A 16,486-nucleotide genomic window follows, 5' to 3' on the forward strand; every position below is an offset into this window, starting at 1 on the left:
CAAGGAAAGAAGAGCACAAGGGTCAGAGGGGCAGGGAGGCGTGAGATCCTAGAGAAGCTTGTAGGGCTGGGCAAGCATCTGGGTTTGTTCTGTGTAGGCTGGGAACCACTAAAAGGCCTTGGGCTGGAAAAGATAGGCCCTGGCTGACACCTGTAGTGGGAACCTGCTCACAGGCGGGGGTGGGTTACAGGGGAACAAGCGTGGAAGCCCGCAGGCTGACAGTGAAGTCAGACCCGCGGTGACGGGGAGTGGGCCCAGCCAGGGTGGCGGCAGGGCAGCAGGAACACAGACATGCACTGAGAGGCGGGGCGTGCTCACTGTCGGCAGGGTCCCCGGACGTTAGCGGAGTGGGTGGCATGGGACAGGTGCTCTGCGAAGATCTGATCTGAGGTGAACCCCACTGGGAGTTTTAGGCTCAAATTCGATCTTTGTCCTTCTGCACCTTTGGGCTATAGGGGAGGAAAAATAATTTCCTTCTACCCTTCTAGGTTCTTGGTTGAGATTCTCCCCACCACACTCCTTCCCCCTCGTAGTAAAAAGACGGGTTAACATGAGAAAAAATGTAATAATGTAGGTACCTACGGGGGCCCCACAAAGATGCTTGAGGCTTACACAGCATCCAGAGCTAAGGTGAGGCATGGAGGTCTGCGGCTTCAAAGGAGGGAGCAATTCATGGGGAGGGGAGCTGTTGGGTAAATCATGCCACCCTCCATGCAGATGTGTCTCTCAAGCCAAGAGTGACTTCCGGTAATAGCTCTCTTCCCATCCAGGCCCCCTGTCTAAATTCTCTCAGGCATTTGGGGGGAGGTAAAAAGCTGTTCCTGGGTCTGCTGGGCCTTGACTGCCTGCAGCCCCACACACCAGGTGGCCTGCATATTTTTGGGTGACTTACCCTGCTACCCTTCAGGGAAATCTTTTAACCTCTCCCAGTAGGTTGGAGGCAATGGCAGATCTGCACGTCCAGCCACATGCAGGGCATTTCTGGAGATGTCAGAGCCATCCTGGTTTTACTGGGGTCTCTGGGTGTTCACTAACCAGGGCTTGGGTGCAGAGGAAAGCTTTGCATTTTGTTTCCACCTCTACACTGCCTTGAGCTTCCCTCCCTATGGGCCCCTCCTGCAGCAGGAGAGCAGGTGACTCCCTGGCCCTTCCACCACTGACTTTGCGGAGTCCAGACCTTGTCAATCCAGATGCACGTCTGGCTGATGGATAAGAGGCTTGTAGGAACCAGGCTGCTACCCCAGACTGTTCCAGGAAAATCAAAGAGCAGCTGAGGGGGCTTGGGGGCTTATTCATCACAGAGAGCATTTGGGTATGTGCTAATTATGTGCTTTATTATGGATGCTAATTTGTGCTCTAAGCTGGTACAGTGCATATTAGCATTTAGCTGTAGATATTGAAGTTACGTTAAGCATCCAGTATATCACTGAGCTCACAGTTTCTGCTCTTGGCCTGAGCAACTTAGAGTGGAGAACTCAGGTGACGTTGTCAGGGAGAAGAACGCACCGACATGGTGAGTTCTTCCCTGTAACGCCGGACCATCTCTGAGGGTTGCATTGTTCTCATGCGGTATTACTGTGAGATAATTTTGTGCGATAAAACCCTGGGCTGTGTTAAGCGAAGTATTGTTGCGATTGCTTATAAGCACAATCATAAAGTGCCCTGGGCGGCTGCTTTTCAGACAGTCTTCATGCTTTAAGAAGAAAAGGAAGCTGGAATAAAAATGTATTTAGCATGTCCCACTCAGCTCAGACCTAAGCTTAATCATTGCTGATAACTTAAAACCATGGAGGATAAACAAACTTACTTTTGACCTTTGCAATAAAGAAAATCATCTATTTGCTCTGCTCTCATTGGTGCTGAGAGGAGTTATGCATGTGAATTCCTGATATATCAATGAGAGAGAGAATAGACTCCTGAGTGAGCTATTTAATTTTCCTTTTTACAGTCACCTTTCTTGTTGGGCAGAAAGAAGAAAAAAAAAAACCAATTTCCTCTGTAAAGAACAGTAGATAGACCTTGATTTGTATATATTCTTCCTCAGAACCCAACTCCCATGGCTGGGCATCCGAGAGCGTCTGGCAGGGAAGGGGTTGAGCCCCTAATAGGGCCAGTTACCAGGTCCCCAAACTTTCCAGAAAGGCTGGTTTGATAGCTTGTCTGAGTTCTCACGCTCACCCCCCAACCAAGGCTTCAGCCACGCCTCTGTGTCCCCTACTGGGCAGGCGGTGTTGTGCAGTCTTGTGCGGCAAGTGAAGAGGCTGCGTTGCCTTTAGTACTTACTAAGCACTAACCACTGTATAGTTGTGCTGTTTGAAATGCAGTGTTTCCCTCAGTCCTCACTGCAGCCTCACTGAGGCCAGTGCTTCTTGGATCCCAAATCTCAAATGAGAAAAGCTGAGGGCGTACAGCAGCCGAGGGGAAGGGACTCCTGAGTCAGATGGATTCCCTAGGTCAGTGTTCTAAGCCAAGGGTGGACAGCCTTTCTCTTTTAAGGGGCACTTGGTACATATTTTTGGCTCTGTGGGTCTTAAGTTCTTTGTTGCAGCTCACCTCTGTTGTTGTGGAGGGAATGTGCCACAGGCCACATGTGGATGTCCCAGCTCTGGCCATGTTCCACTGAGAACTTACTTTACCAAAAAGGCGGGTAGCCAGCCTCAGCCAGTGGATCATAGTTTTGCCCACCCCTGTTCCTAACTGCTGGCTCCTTGTCCCTCCTCCAGCTCTCTGGTGATGACCGCAGGCTCTGGAGTCCCCTAGAGCCAGGCTCTCGTGCAGTCTCTGCCACTTGCCCTCTGTGGTATGTTGGAGAAATCGTTTAACCTCTGTGAGCTTGCTTTTCCTTATCTGTTAAATGGGTTAAAGAGAACCTAAGGGGGTAGTTGTGAAAATCAAATCAGCGAGTGTGCTGCCTTGAACACAGAACTTGGCTGTTGATTGCAGCCAGGCCCTTAGATGCTCCGCTAACTCTGCTCCTGATTCCAGAGAGAAAGCATCAACCCAGGCCTGTCTGCAGTAGCTGAGCAGCCTTGGATCAGGCAGGGAATGTTCTGGGCCTGTGGACCAGCTTTTAAAGCCGATTCTGTCTCCGAAAGAACAATTTGGCATCAGGGAATAAAAGTCAGAAGCTCACAATGGGAACTCAGGCCTCTAAGATCCCAGGGAACATGGGATCCGATATTAAAGCACAAAGAAGGGACAGAAAGACCTTTTTTAAAAACGTTTTTAGAGATGGCAAGAGACACAGAAAGGCCCTCACTGTTCTACACTTGTGAAGAGACCCCTGCCGGGTTCCTCGTTCTAATCTGCAGTGAAAAGCTGCAGGGGTCCAGTGAGGGTCTGGTTCCCTTGACTTGCTTCCTTCCCCCCGACACAGCCTCGGGCAGGAAAACGGAAACCAGTGAGACACTTTAGGATGGGCTTCAGCAGCACTTCTTCTGTCAATCAGCTGCTGGTACTGGAAACGTAAAGCTGCTATGACATGACACAATTTCTGTTTTAGTATCTGTACTTCAGAAATGATCATCCTAGAGGAGGAACCACAGTCATCAGCTATTTACTCATGACTCCCTGGGGCACAGTCTAATTCTAGACCACAGAATTAGGTTGAAATAATGGAAATGGTAGCCAAAGAATGCAAAGGGCCTGCTCAGCACTCCGACAGGCTGGATAAGTGGGATTGGGTCATTTTATTTTAACAATAGTGTTATGAGCATTTAACTGACGTACTGGGGCAAGTGGAGGATTTCATTCCTTTTATCACCTGTTTAGTAGTTTAAGCCCCCAAAGCATTTATTAGGTTGCATAACTAAAAAATCTAGGGGTCTATTGGCTTCAGGTATAGCTGGATCCAGGAAGCACAAACCACGTCTTTAGAACTTAGTCTGTATGTGTGTGTCTTTCCTCCCCCACCTCTTCTTCTTCCTGTATCTCTCACTCACTCATTCGTGAAATAGAAAAATGTACAAGGCCCCAGCAGCAACAGCATCTCACAACTGATGTGTAGAGTTAGGTGAGGGTCCTCAAAGAAGGCGCCCTGGAAGAGGAGATGTCTGGATTTGGGATTAAAACCCCCGAGGAGAGGAGAGATCTAAAGCAGTGTTTTCCAACCTGTGTGCTTGGAATACTTGCAGGAGAACCTCCTGGGCTTGGTTGCTGAGCCGCAGTTCCCGGGACCCCATCCCAGACCAACAGAATGAACTTCCCAGGAAGGCTCTGGGATCTGATGTCTTTAGCAAGTTCCCTCCAGATCTTGTGCACATCCCAGTTTAGAATGATCTTAGGTGCAGCAGACTCTCATTCTGCACAATTACACAATAATTCAAGTCTGCATATTGAAGCTGGACTGGGAAATAAAAAATACGTAGGGTAGACACTTGAAAGAATTTCCAGAGCCCCAACTCTGGGAAGCTTATTGGATCCCCCCACTCTCCACCGAGCTGAGGAACGTGCACACACGACCCTGATTATGGGTGAGTTGGGCTGCAGGCAGACAGCTTTCCCGGGACCCCTAAAGAAGATGGAATTTCCTCTCTCATGCAGCAGTGCAGAACGCACCAAGAGCCCATCTCTAGCTAGTTTTTGCTCTGGATGACTTGGCTAGAAAAAGCCCCAGAGAATTTCATGAGCTTTCATCCATCATGGCAGTCTTGGAGAAGGAAGTAGCCCTTTGCAGTATCTCTGACCCATGGGTTCCTTGATCATCTTGCATATCAGGTCCTCGGGTGGGCCCTGCAGTTTGCACAGAGAGGGTTGGGTTCACCATTTTTGCTCAGCCCTTATAGGCTGAGTGTCCTTGAAAAGTTAATTAACATCTCTGAGCCTTGGCTTTCTCAGAGGTGGCATCTATCTCACAAGAGGGTGGGTGAGGATGAAGAGAAAGAATGCCTGGAGCATAATGCCTGGTGCCAAATGAGTGCTCGATAAATCTCACCTACCATGATTTGATTGTTCTTTTTAGTACTTGATCAGTGAGATATGCAGAGAGAAGAATCAAGATTTTAATATGAGGAGGCTATCAAGCTCCGACATCTTCTGCAAACTAACATTGGGTCAATAAAAGCCTTGAGGAAAGGTCTGGCTTCTATTAGTTACTCTATTGGACTTAATTACATAATTAATTATATATAATTATATAGAAATGGTAATGAATATTTTGTTTATGTCCATCAGGGAATCAACAGAGCTTGGTAGTTAAGACCAAGACTCTGGTGCAAAACCTATGTAGGTGTGAGCCTGGTTCTGTCGCTTGCTCACTCTGTGATTTGTGCAAGCTATGGGACCTCTCCCACCTCAGTTTCCTAGCCTGTAAAATGGGAAGAATAATGGGATTCATCTCGCCGGCTTTTTGTGATTTGGTTGTTGGACACGAAGCACATGTCTTAAAGCACCACGTTTGCCACCCGCAGCACCACCACCATCGTCTGCAAAGACCCTTGTCAGGAGGGGTGTCTGTATGCTCCCTATACTTTATGAAAGAGTTTTGGGTTTGCCATTTTTTAATTAAAAATGGCTATAGCTTGTTGCTACCAACACTATTTACAGCACCAAAAATGTACTCTACCAGGCACAGAGGAGAAGCCCAGGTCAGAAGAGTGGGGAAGGAGGGGTAGTGATTTTCTCAAGCTACTTAAGACAAGGACTGTTCTAGAATCCCTGGAGCTGAGGATGGGGCTGAACTACAAGCCCTCTTAGCTGCTTGTAGTTCTTTCCTCTCCCTCCCCTCTCTCCTCTGTTTTTCTCTTTTGATACCTGTGGCTGTGGAGATACAGGGACTTGCTCCCTTCAAGTTGGACGTTGCTTTTCTTCCGTGGCATCTGCTAGTAAAACACTAGAGTGCCATGTGCTTCTTGCTGTTGATTCATTCTTGCAACAAAATGCAGGAGAACAGAGGGAAGCACTATCAAAGGCCTTTCTGTTCAGAGGAGAACTCGGCAATGATCGCTATTTCCTTCGCACTGTGTTTCTGCTTCTTTGGTGGTGTAATTGTTTCTCTCCCCTTGATTCCTGCCTGTTTCCCCGAGGCACCTGAGCCTGAGAGAGCTTCCCCCTTTTTGAGACGTGCCTGTTGCGTAGAAACCAGCAGAGATGCTTCATCGAAGGTCCTAGGGCAGGGACAGGGCTCACCAGGCCTGAGCCGGGTGCAGGGCCCCAGCTGGGCGGCAGAACACTGCCGGGAGGAGTTTTGGAGGACCCGGGAGAAAACATTCATGCGCCATCAAATCCCAAGGTGAGAAGTCGGTCCCTTCGCACTTCTTTCTGAGGTTAGCGTATTTTAACACCTAACACTCACGTCCCTTTATGATAAAATGAGGAAGTGGGCCTCAGAAGCAGCACTTTCAGCAGCCAATAGTATAACTTAATAACTTATTCTCTTAACAACTTTGTATTCATCCTCGTGGTTAACTTCTGGTTACGGCCATTTGCTGCAGTCATTTGAAGTTTCCCTGAACAAATGTAAGTAAAAATGAGGGTTGTGTAAAAGGAAATATATTGAATAAATAACATAAGTATATAGATGAGGAAAACATGCTGAAGGTTGAGAAGGCTTCAAAGAACTGACATCTGGGAAAATTGCACCTGGTCGGATGACAGGCTTTCCCTCTTTTGGGCATATTTCCGAGGTGGAAGCACCTTCTCTTGAAGCCCAATGGCTGGATGTGTAAGTTCATGTGATCTGTATGGATACAGAAAGCCAAGCCCTCTGGTGGGAAAAAGAGACGGTAGGGGAGTTTTAGCTTCAGTCTTTGGCTGTGAGTGAGAGGGGCCCACCAGTCTCTTTCCCCAGAAGAGTCTGCGCAGCAGGCAGATGGGGCTTTGGAGCCTGGCCTACTCGGGTCTGCCTCTCAGCCAGGGAAGTGTCATGACGGCATCTGGATTCATACCCGGGTTGCAATCTAAGCCCTGACCCTGACTACCTGGGCAAACCTTAGGTGATGTACACATCCCTGTGCTGTGTCTTTCCTGCCTGAAACACGGGATAATAATAGAATTTACTCATAGGCAGTTGTAGGATGTTTATATTAACACATTAATATATATTAACAATATAGTGTACCTGGAAAAAATGTCTAGAACATATTCACATGGTAAGTGCTCAATAAATGTTAGGTGCCAATATCATCAGTGTATCACCACCACTACCCGGGACACAAACTTCCAAAGCTATCGGTATATGGCTTTGTGCCTTCCCTGTAAATGGCATGCGGCCCCAGTGGGGTTCTGAGTGCAGTGCCCACCCACAGACTGCACAGGTGTGGGAGGCAGATGCAAATGCCAGTCATTCCAAATGGCATCTTTGCCTTGTGAGGGAGTTCTTTGACCAATGAAGCCAAACAAAGTCACCCCTTTGGAAGTACCCCTTTGAATGACCATATTCCACCTGTAACATGGGTGAGCTCCTTTGCCTATGAGTGATAAAAAGGCCTCAGTAACTAAGTCCAATTTCAAACCCTCGTGGCTTCCCTGGGCTGGAGTTAGCACCATCTTATTCAGTTGGTAGTGAGCTGTAGCTGCCCCACTTTCTCCCTGTTCAACTACTATCGATCTAAACTAGTCACTTAATTAGCCCAGATGAGAAGTCTTCTGCAGTATTAAATAACTCTAGAAACCTACCGGAGATGCCTGAGTGGCCTGATCAGATTTAACTTGCAGCTCATTACCTCCGGACTAAGATATGTTAAATGCAGGGAAACACCAGCTGGAGTCCACACCGAGAACAAACTGTTTACTCATGGGGGGGTGGGGGGGGAGACATCATTCCTTTAGGCTAGTGGTGTTCAAAGTAAGGGCCCTGACTGGCCAGTCCCAGCACCCCTGGGGGGACGTGTCAGGCCCCATCCCTGAGTCGGAAACCTGAGAGGTAGGTCCTTGCACTCAGTCTTAATAAGCCCTTGCAGTGACAGTGATGGGAACTGCTGATTTGGACTGTCTCTCCAGGTTATGGGCTTGTTTCAGGGGGCTTGCTTTCCGGCAGAGAGAAAAAGAGAGGAGGGGCAGGAAAGCAAACAGAAAGGGGGGTAAGACCTGAGCGACCTGTGCGGGAAGTCTGTTCACTAAAGTGTGACCCTGGGCCACAGCAAGGGGCTCATTTGGAATCTGGGAGTGTTATTCCAGACCCTTCCTAAGGAATGGTGTGGGATAGGGAGATGTTTGCCCCAGGCCAGGCTGGCTAGACAGAAGGCTCAGGAAGTGTCCAAACCGCTGCTATACTGTCAACATGGGGGAGGACTGGGGTGCATTTTGGGGTGAAGTAGAGCGCAGGGAAGCATGCTCAGGGGGTCTCCCCCAGGGTGGACACACCAAAGGCACTCAGTAACTGCTCATTGACCTGACAGAGATTGCACCTTCCTGGTCTGCATGGAGTTTCCCCAGCTAGTTTTGATCTGGACATAGCAGGTATGTTTATGGGGCCTGGCCTGTAGGGAAGACCAGGAGTTAGTCAGAGGGGTTCTACCTGCATCCTGCCTTTGGAGAAACAGCCCGGCTCAGGGGAACGAGTCCCAGGCTTTTAGTACAAAGACAAGTGTTGTTATTATGTGTGTCCTTAAGCAAGTCACAAATTCTAAGCTTCAGGTTCCCCAGTTACAGAAGGAGGGCAGTCATTGCTTCTGGGTGTTTCTGTTCAGCCCTGTAGCCCCAGCGCCTGGTACATAATAATATCTGGCCACAACAGATGTTGAATATTTATCAAATAAAAGAAAAGGGAAGGGAAGAAGGAAAGAAGGAAGACTGGTTGGTTTTTGTGAGGCTTGTGGGAAACAATGCTTTGAAAATGCCTAGCATCGTGCTAGGCACAGAGATATTCTGTAAGTATATCTATCATGATGATGAAGAGGGACAAGAGGGGAAGGACAAAAGGGTTCAGAAAAAAATCGTCTAGAAGCCTAGAACTGGGCCTATATTCTTGCCCAAACTAGCTCTGCATGTCCAGTTCCTTTTCCTTCCGCGACACGCAGTTCCCCTACTTTCCAGCTCTTCCTCAGGGGCCACCTCCCCAGGGCTGCCAAGCCCACAGCCTTGGAGTTCCACGCATAGTGGGTGGCCAAGATGTTCTCAGAACTGAAATGAACTGCAAGTGCGGGGCCATGCTCGAGGGCTGGGGGTGGTGGTGGTTCCAGGGGTATTGACACATTTTCAATCCTTAATTACATGCTCATTACCTTACCTTGTTTCATGTCTAGGACAGCTACTCGTTGACCTTTCTGTTGACACATTTGCCACACAGTCATAGTAAGTGTTCTTAGTAACACCTTTCCCCTCTGTCGGCAAGTTACAGAGATGCCATTAGCTGCTTTTGCTTACATGACTGGAGGGATGCTCTTGCCTGGAGAGTGTTTAGATAGTCCCTGCCTTCCCCTAGCTATTCCTTCTCCTTTACCTTTGAATATCAGTACAAAAGACCAACCTGCCAACTCAGCTGACAGTGGAGGAGAGGAGGGGCCAAGGGTATTGACTAAATTTGCTGACAGTCCTTGGTTACCGATTCTTCTCCAAAGAGCATTCCTAGGCTTTGGGAATAAGACCTGAGTTGATCCCTAATCACAAAGTATTACGAACCCTGTGACCTTGAGCAAGCTGCCTAACCTTTTTGAGTCTAAATTTCCATATATATTGTATAGGGATCTTGGGTGGATTAAATGAAATAACATTTACAAATGCATCTACAATAGCCATACAAGCAAAAGTTCATTCCCTTCTTTCATCAGCCTGTTGGGCACAGAGCGCTGGTAGAAGCACGTAGATGCCCAGACCTTCGTTTCAAGCTCGGATACAGAGAAGCATGGACGGGAGAGGCGTCTGTGCCATGAGACCAGAGCTCCGTCTCACCCTGGGGAAGAACTGATTGGAGAAGTATTATTCCATAACTCTGCATCAGCTGTGCCGAACACAGTCATGGAAAGGTCCTTTTGAGCTCTTTGCCAAAAATAGAACATCATTCCCTTGTGCCATTTGGATTTTGATTGCAGATGGAACAATAAAGATAAGGAATGGGCCTAGAGTTTGAAAAAGTGAGTTCACAGAGGTAAACATATTTCTTTGGAATGTTGTCATTCTCTGTTGTCGCAGAGAGGATTGCTGTGCTGTTTGGTCCGACAGGCACCACAGTGGAGTGGACCCCACCACACACACCTACAGCTATGCATCTTTTTCTGTGAAATCAGCAACTGTTCACTCTTGAGCAGAACTGAAACAGCCTAGTGGGTATTTGTGCCCAGGAAGAAATCAGAGAGAAAGGAAAAGAAAGCTATTGTGGGGACATTGCTCTGATTTAGGCATTACTCTCCATTGTTTTTTGAATTTTCTCAGTGCAAACCAGCCCCACTTCAGCAAATGGAGTCATAGTTGGTTTTTCCCATTTGGGTATCGGTAGGCTTTGTTAGTTCCTTTCAAAAGGCACTGCAAACAGTCCTTGTTGGGTTATCATGCCTTCCAGCAAAGGCTGGGCTCTCGGGGCTGGTATGGAAGTAGAGCCTCGGGCTGGCCTTCTGCACCTGGGTCCTGCACAGCCTGCACACCCTGGCCGAGTTACAGGAGGGCACTGGACGAAGGCCTCCATGGGGAGACAGGCAGAGATGTGGCTCCAGTGTGGCTGTCATTTCACAGGCAGAAGGGAAACACAGCTCCAGCTCGGTTCACACCATGGCCCAGCCGAACTGTTCCAGCAGTGGTTTCTCACCGCTTTGACTGAAGGTCAACGAGTGAAATGTGGCCTTAGCCCCAAAGGCAGGGCCTAGGTCTTTGGTGTTGTGTGCTATTAAACCTGAGATGGAATCAGCGCTGGACTTACTGGGGGTAAGAAAAATTGGTATGTGTAGGGCTCTTCTCTGACTTACAAACCAGCAACACTTGGGCTGGGGGAAATAACCAGTCCTCGCCATCTCCTCTCCCGGGCATTTCACCCTCTGAACACAGCACACAGCAAACAGTGCTGTTGACTCAGGTGAGAAACAAGCATCCCGGACGAGGCCTGGGAACCAGAGCGCTTCCCAGTCTCTGGAGGCATCGCCCATCACTGTCAAGAACAGGCCTTCAGCAAAGACATATGATTTGAAACAAAATGCAGTTCAATCATATGCAGCCTATCAGCTTACACTGGATCAGAAAGGGTCAAAGGCCAAATGTTCTAAGTAGTGGGTTGAATGGTGGCCCTGCAAAGATATGTCCACGTCAAATCCCTGGAACCCTTAAATGTTATCTTATTTTGAAAAAGGACCTTTGCAGACCCAATTAAATTAAGGATATTAAGATCTTGAGGACATCATTCTCTGTTATCTGAGTGGGCCCTGAATCCAATGCCAAGTGTCCTGTGAGAGCCTGGAAGGAGGGGGAATGTGAAGATGAACAGAGGTTGGACGGATGGCGCTCCAAGCATCGCCGGCGGCCTCTAGGGCTGGGGAGATCCCCCTGGAGCCGCCAGAGGGGGCCTTGCTGGGCCTGGACCTTCTGGCCTCCAGAACTCCAGAGACATTTTTGCTGTTCTAAGCCATGCATTTCCTAGTAATTTGTTACAGCATCGCAGGGGCAAGCTCACCGGGTGACCGTGTTGCATCAGGAAGTTGCCTGTAAGCCAAAAAGATGCCCCAGGAGGCTTTTTGTGCAAAAGAAAAATCCTGCTTTGGGTTCTTTGTAGCAGTGCTATTGATGGGTTTTACTTTTCTTTATAAACTCTAATCCCCCCTTTTGTAATATAGCAGAGGAAAGAAAGAGCCTGCTTCTGTTCTTCCTTAAAGAAACTGACTATTACGGGCAAGGAGCGTGCATCCTAAAGCAAGATGGAGGTTCTCCGTCCCCCTTCTTGACATTCCTACCCCTGACAAAGCTTTGTCCAAGGGGTCTGAGCGCCACATTGCATGTGTTTTGGTTTCCTGGAGCTCATTTTGCCATCCTGAGTTCTTTGAGCTCTGCCTGTCAGCACCCAGAGGTAGGAGAAGATAACCAAGGACAGGTTGTGCATTTCATGTTCCGTTATTTTACCTACCAACATGGGAACTCTCTAAATCATGTCACAGCCTTAGCAAACCTTTGGTTTACAGGATGCCTGGTGGTTCTGAGATTGACTTTGTCAGCTGTGCCTTTCAGAAGCCCCCAAATACCAATTTTTAAGTTAGCCAACACACAAGATAAATACTTTAACTATCATTTTATTTCCATTTGGGCCAAGAGACAGTTTAGAAAAAGGTTCTATTGTAAGTACCTAGCCAAGGAAGTGTGGGAGGGCTGTTGATGCCGTTGTTTTAAAGTTAGCCTGTCAGTCATCGTGATTGAAACATAACTCCGCTGGCTTCCGCGAGGGTGATAAAATACTTTGCAAAAGGTTGCAGTATTGGGGGATGTAATAAAGTCTGCTTAGCTTCATTTCCAGTGCCACAGAGTCCTGGAACATGAGGCCCATTTCCTTATGCCTTGGGATTTGTCTGAGTTCCATGGATGCCTGGAAATGGCAGAACATAAAAACAGACATCTTGTTACAAGCAATAGCATTTTTTTTGTTTCATGGTGATGAACAAAATGTGAGTTTACCTACTGCTAATCCGTTGGATTTCCAGACGCATTTTACAAGGAGCCATAGAGATACGAGCAGATTTTGTGAAATAGGTAGGCCCCAATCCTACTGATGCTGGTACTCCCTGGACCCCCACATTTTCCATGGCTCTGTCTACAGCTCATACCCCAGAGGTCAGCTACATAGTTTCTTAGGAATCTATTTTATGGACACAAGGATTACCTGCAAATGAAGCCAATTCAGATCTTTAGTAATTAGGTCAGAATAGGTTCTCGAAATAGACATTATCAGAATTTCCCAGTGAGCTTTTTGAGAGTGGATTTTTCAAGTCTGGCCCCCACTTTCTGACTAAGCAGGTCTAGAGGGCGGCCCAAGAATCTGTGCTTTTAAATAAGATCTCCGCAGGAGAGTGGCCAGCCCCTGGAGCTGGGGAATTACTGAGCTAGTGTGCAGCAGACAGAATGAGCTTTGTTTGAAGGCCGAGTTACCCTAAGGACTGGACCAGGCCTGAAAGGAGTACTTCCTACTCACAACATACGAAAGGGGGTGGAGATCTGGAAATCTGTTTTGGAAAGAAACTTCCTAGGTCATTGAACTACATTTCATAGTTCTGACCCTCTCTCCGCACCAGTGGAAAGAAAGCCTGTTAGAGCCTTGGCTTCTGGGCCTTAACTACTGCTGTCAGTAAAATAGGAGAGGTCAGGAGCTGGACTAGCTGGGGCTCCTGGCTTGGAGGACGTGGGAAAGGGCAGACAGTTGCAGGCCAGAGAAAGTTAAACAGGAGGGGCAGAACAATGAGTATTTTACAGGCTACATTTCTCAGTCTGGGGAGGAGCGGAGGACGGCGCCAGGGCGTGCTGGTAGCACCCACGTCAGTCAGTGTGCTGCATGAGGGATCTGGGGCAGCCTTGAGAAGCACAAATGGGCTCCCCCCTCCGGTGTTTTTGAGACACTTCAGGGGAGCTGTTCTTGGCTCCTCACGTATCCTCTGCTCTGTGTGGCTTTGGGTACATCAGTCACAGCAGACCCAGACCTCGGAGGCCGAGGTGCAAAGACCCGGCTTCCTGCTGGTTCCAGCGTGCAGTCCAAGGCCATGCCCAGTATGGGCCATTCAGCCCCGCCCGGCTGAGGACGCTCGGGCAGGTACACACTTCAGCCTCTGGTACATGGAGAGCATTTTTAGTGACTCTATCACTGCGGTTTTCTAATGACAATGTCAGATGGCAAAGGGCAGGCAGAGCATCCCCTTCGAACTACATCTGGTCCCTTCTGGGATCCAGGACACAGAGGCTGAATCACGTCTGCTTCAGCCTTCACATCCGAGCTCAGCTCCACTCCCCTGGCCCGCAGGCGCACTGTGAGTGAGGCTGGAGAGCAGGGTGTGAGCGCCAGTCAACGTGCCCCAGGGGAGAAGGGGCCTGGCTCATCCCTGTGTGACTCTGGCTCATCCCTGTTGTGCCCAGCACCACCCATCTTATCCGGACACACAAGTCGTCTCCCCAGCATTCATCATTGCCCTGTCCTTGAACAATTATTGACTTTGAGTCAGAGGCACCTGTGCAGGCTTGAAAATGGATGTGCCCTTTCTTTTCCTCCGCCTTGCTTGTCTAGGGCAGATTTATGTCTTGGGAGAAGTTTCCCTCGGTTTTATTTTTGGTCTTCTGAATGTTGTGGCCCCATGTTATTTCCCACGCCTGCCCTTGTCGACACCAGCCCTGTAATTTCTGAGTCTCTGTGGATGCGGCTCTCCATACCTGAGCAAGGTTCCTGTCAGTCTGCTCACAATGTTTCTGCAACCCACCCCTCACACAGCCCTGGCAGCCAGACTGCCCAGCTTCCTAAGGCTCCGCCTTCAGCAGTTTCTTTTCTCCAATGAGCCTGGAAACTCATGGGGAGTGGTTTGCTTTTCACCCCAGAGAGCGCAGGTGAACGTGTGGGGCTGGGAGATCCGGGCGTGCAGTCCTCATCGCTGACTCACGGTGTGTCGCTAGGCGTGTGAGACACATGTGGAGGGGGGCCATGGAGGGGACCGAGTGGGGGACCCCCAGCACACAGAGCATGCAGAGCATGCCCAGCACGTCGTAAGTGCCCCCTGGTGCCAGCCTGTTCCTGCCATCAGCATCATCTACTCTCCATATTGCACACTGGTCAGGAACGGCTGGGCAATAGGTCTCCGAGTGTCCCCGCAAGGGGAAGCCAGTGCCTAGCTACCCCGGCTCAGACTCAGCCTCAGTATGGGAGAGGCTGCATCTGGGCAACGGACTCGTCTTCCCAGCTTCCGGCTGCATTGTATGTACTGTGTGCCTTTCGTGTGTCTAGTTTCCTTCAATGCTGTTTGCAATGTTATGTGGGTATATCGACAAATGTGTTTACTGAATTACAAATGAGGAAGGCCCCAAGGAGAGTGAACGGGGGGACTGGTGATATCCTCAAAGTGTTTCTGACCCATTTGGGGAAGCATTTTGCAGGATGAGGCAAGGTAGTAGATGACCAGGTGCCAGGTGAGCAGCCTGGAAAGTGTGGGCTTCTGGAGTTCTGAGGTCAGACATCAGGAGCGCAGAATGTCTGAAGTTGGACTGATCCCAGGAACACATGCTCTTCCAGTATTTCTGTGCTCCTGATAAACACAGTGGTGGATGACCTGGGACTACCCTCTTCCCCGGCAAGGCCATACTTGAGAAACAGCATCTAGTATTTGAAGCTTGTATCAGGGGATTGTTTTGCAGAGTGGGGCTCAGGGCAGAAGGGCAGCACTGTTGCCCTGGACAGAGGTTCATGGAGAGGGGAGATCTGCACTTGGAAGGAAAATAGAAGTGCCGGTTGGGCAAAGTTTGAATCCGTTGAGTAAGGTTTGCTGGGTGTTTTGGGCTGTAGTCTTCTCTCTCTCTCCGAAACCTTCAGGAAAGTCTTGGAAGTCTATTTGCATTTTGTTGTGAGGATATTGTGATCCAGTGAAAGCCCAGCAACCAAAGGGACCCCACTTGGTGTATGACCTGAACCTTGGAATATGCAGGTGCCATCAGGCTCCGTAAAGTCTTTCTGCACAAAAAATGGGACAGAGGCCCCTGTTTTCAGCAGATGCAACCACCTTCTGCATGAATTCCAGGAAACATCTTTTTACTAAGTGTGCTGGCGAAGGAGGTTCTGACCTCACACTCCATTCCTCTCCCACTCCCAGAGGCCCAGCAGAGCTGAAGCTAAGAATACGGGCCACGTCTCCTTCTCCGTAGGTGAACCTGGAAGGGAGCTGGCTGTAATCAGGCTACCTTGATAAGAGTGTAAAAGAAGCACTGGGATGTCCACTGAAATCAGCAGGGCTATTAAGAAAGATAGAGTTTATTCAGTCTTACTGAGAACCATGGCCAGACAATTAGGTAGAGAAAGAGTCTGATTCGACTGTTCTGCCGGCTTTTTGTCTAAGAACAGTTTATAGACCTTTTTACTCCAGGGGATACATCAATCAACATGTGAAAGCAGTGCATCAGAGATGCATTTGGTTAGTCTTAAGAGCAGACGATACACATTTCGGGGCTGTGCGTGAGAGAAGGCAAGGTTTAGGACTGCCACTCATTCTCCTGAAGGACTCTGTCAGTAACGTGGGAACCAGGCTCCTGACTGGCTTCGCCTTTTTGGAACATTCCAGGCTGTGTCTCTCCTTGGCCGTGAGCGAGGGGCTGCAGCAGTCTGGCTGACGCAGGCCAGGACGGCTGTACGGCATCCTCACACCATGGCATGAGTTGTCCTGGCTGACCTTTGGGCCTCTACCACTTTCACAGCTTCCCCTGACTGTGAGACCACCGTGAGGGACAATTAAAATTTCATTCTATTGACCATAAACACTCAACACACCTTCCTTCTGTTTCTTTAAGGTAGCATTTCTGCACTTGGCTGCTAATTGGAATCCCCCAGTGAGATCTAAAAAGTGCCATGCTTCCATCCCACCCCCAGAGACTCTGGTGTAACTGGGCTGGAGTGTGGCCA

General features: G+C 49.0%; 1 protein-coding gene and 1 long non-coding RNA gene across 22 annotated transcripts in view; one reads left to right on the forward strand and one right to left on the reverse strand.

The window, feature by feature from the left end:
• Nucleotides 1-16,486, forward strand: part of LOC140848310 (uncharacterized) — a 290,563-nt gene that overhangs the window by 213,882 nt on the left and 60,195 nt on the right. The window lies entirely within an intron of this gene.
• The window catches only part of FHIT (fragile histidine triad diadenosine triphosphatase), a 1,286,968-nt gene continuing 1,282,607 nt past the window's right edge, over nucleotides 12,126-16,486 (reverse strand). For 20 of the 21 annotated variants that reach the window (XM_073230809.1, XM_073230789.1, XM_073230799.1 and 17 more), the window contains one exon: nucleotides 12,126-12,433. In XM_073230809.1, the coding sequence (XP_073086910.1) occupies nucleotides 12,251-12,433 (183 nt within the window). In that variant the 3' untranslated portion in view covers nucleotides 12,126-12,250. The remainder of the gene's footprint in view (nucleotides 12,434-16,486) is intronic. The other variant, XM_037019323.2, reaches the window with a different exon arrangement.

Source organism: Manis javanica, chromosome 3 (genome assembly GCF_040802235.1).
Source record: "Manis javanica isolate MJ-LG chromosome 3, MJ_LKY, whole genome shotgun sequence".
In the NCBI taxonomy this organism is placed as follows: Eukaryota; Metazoa; Chordata; class Mammalia; order Pholidota; family Manidae; genus Manis; species Manis javanica.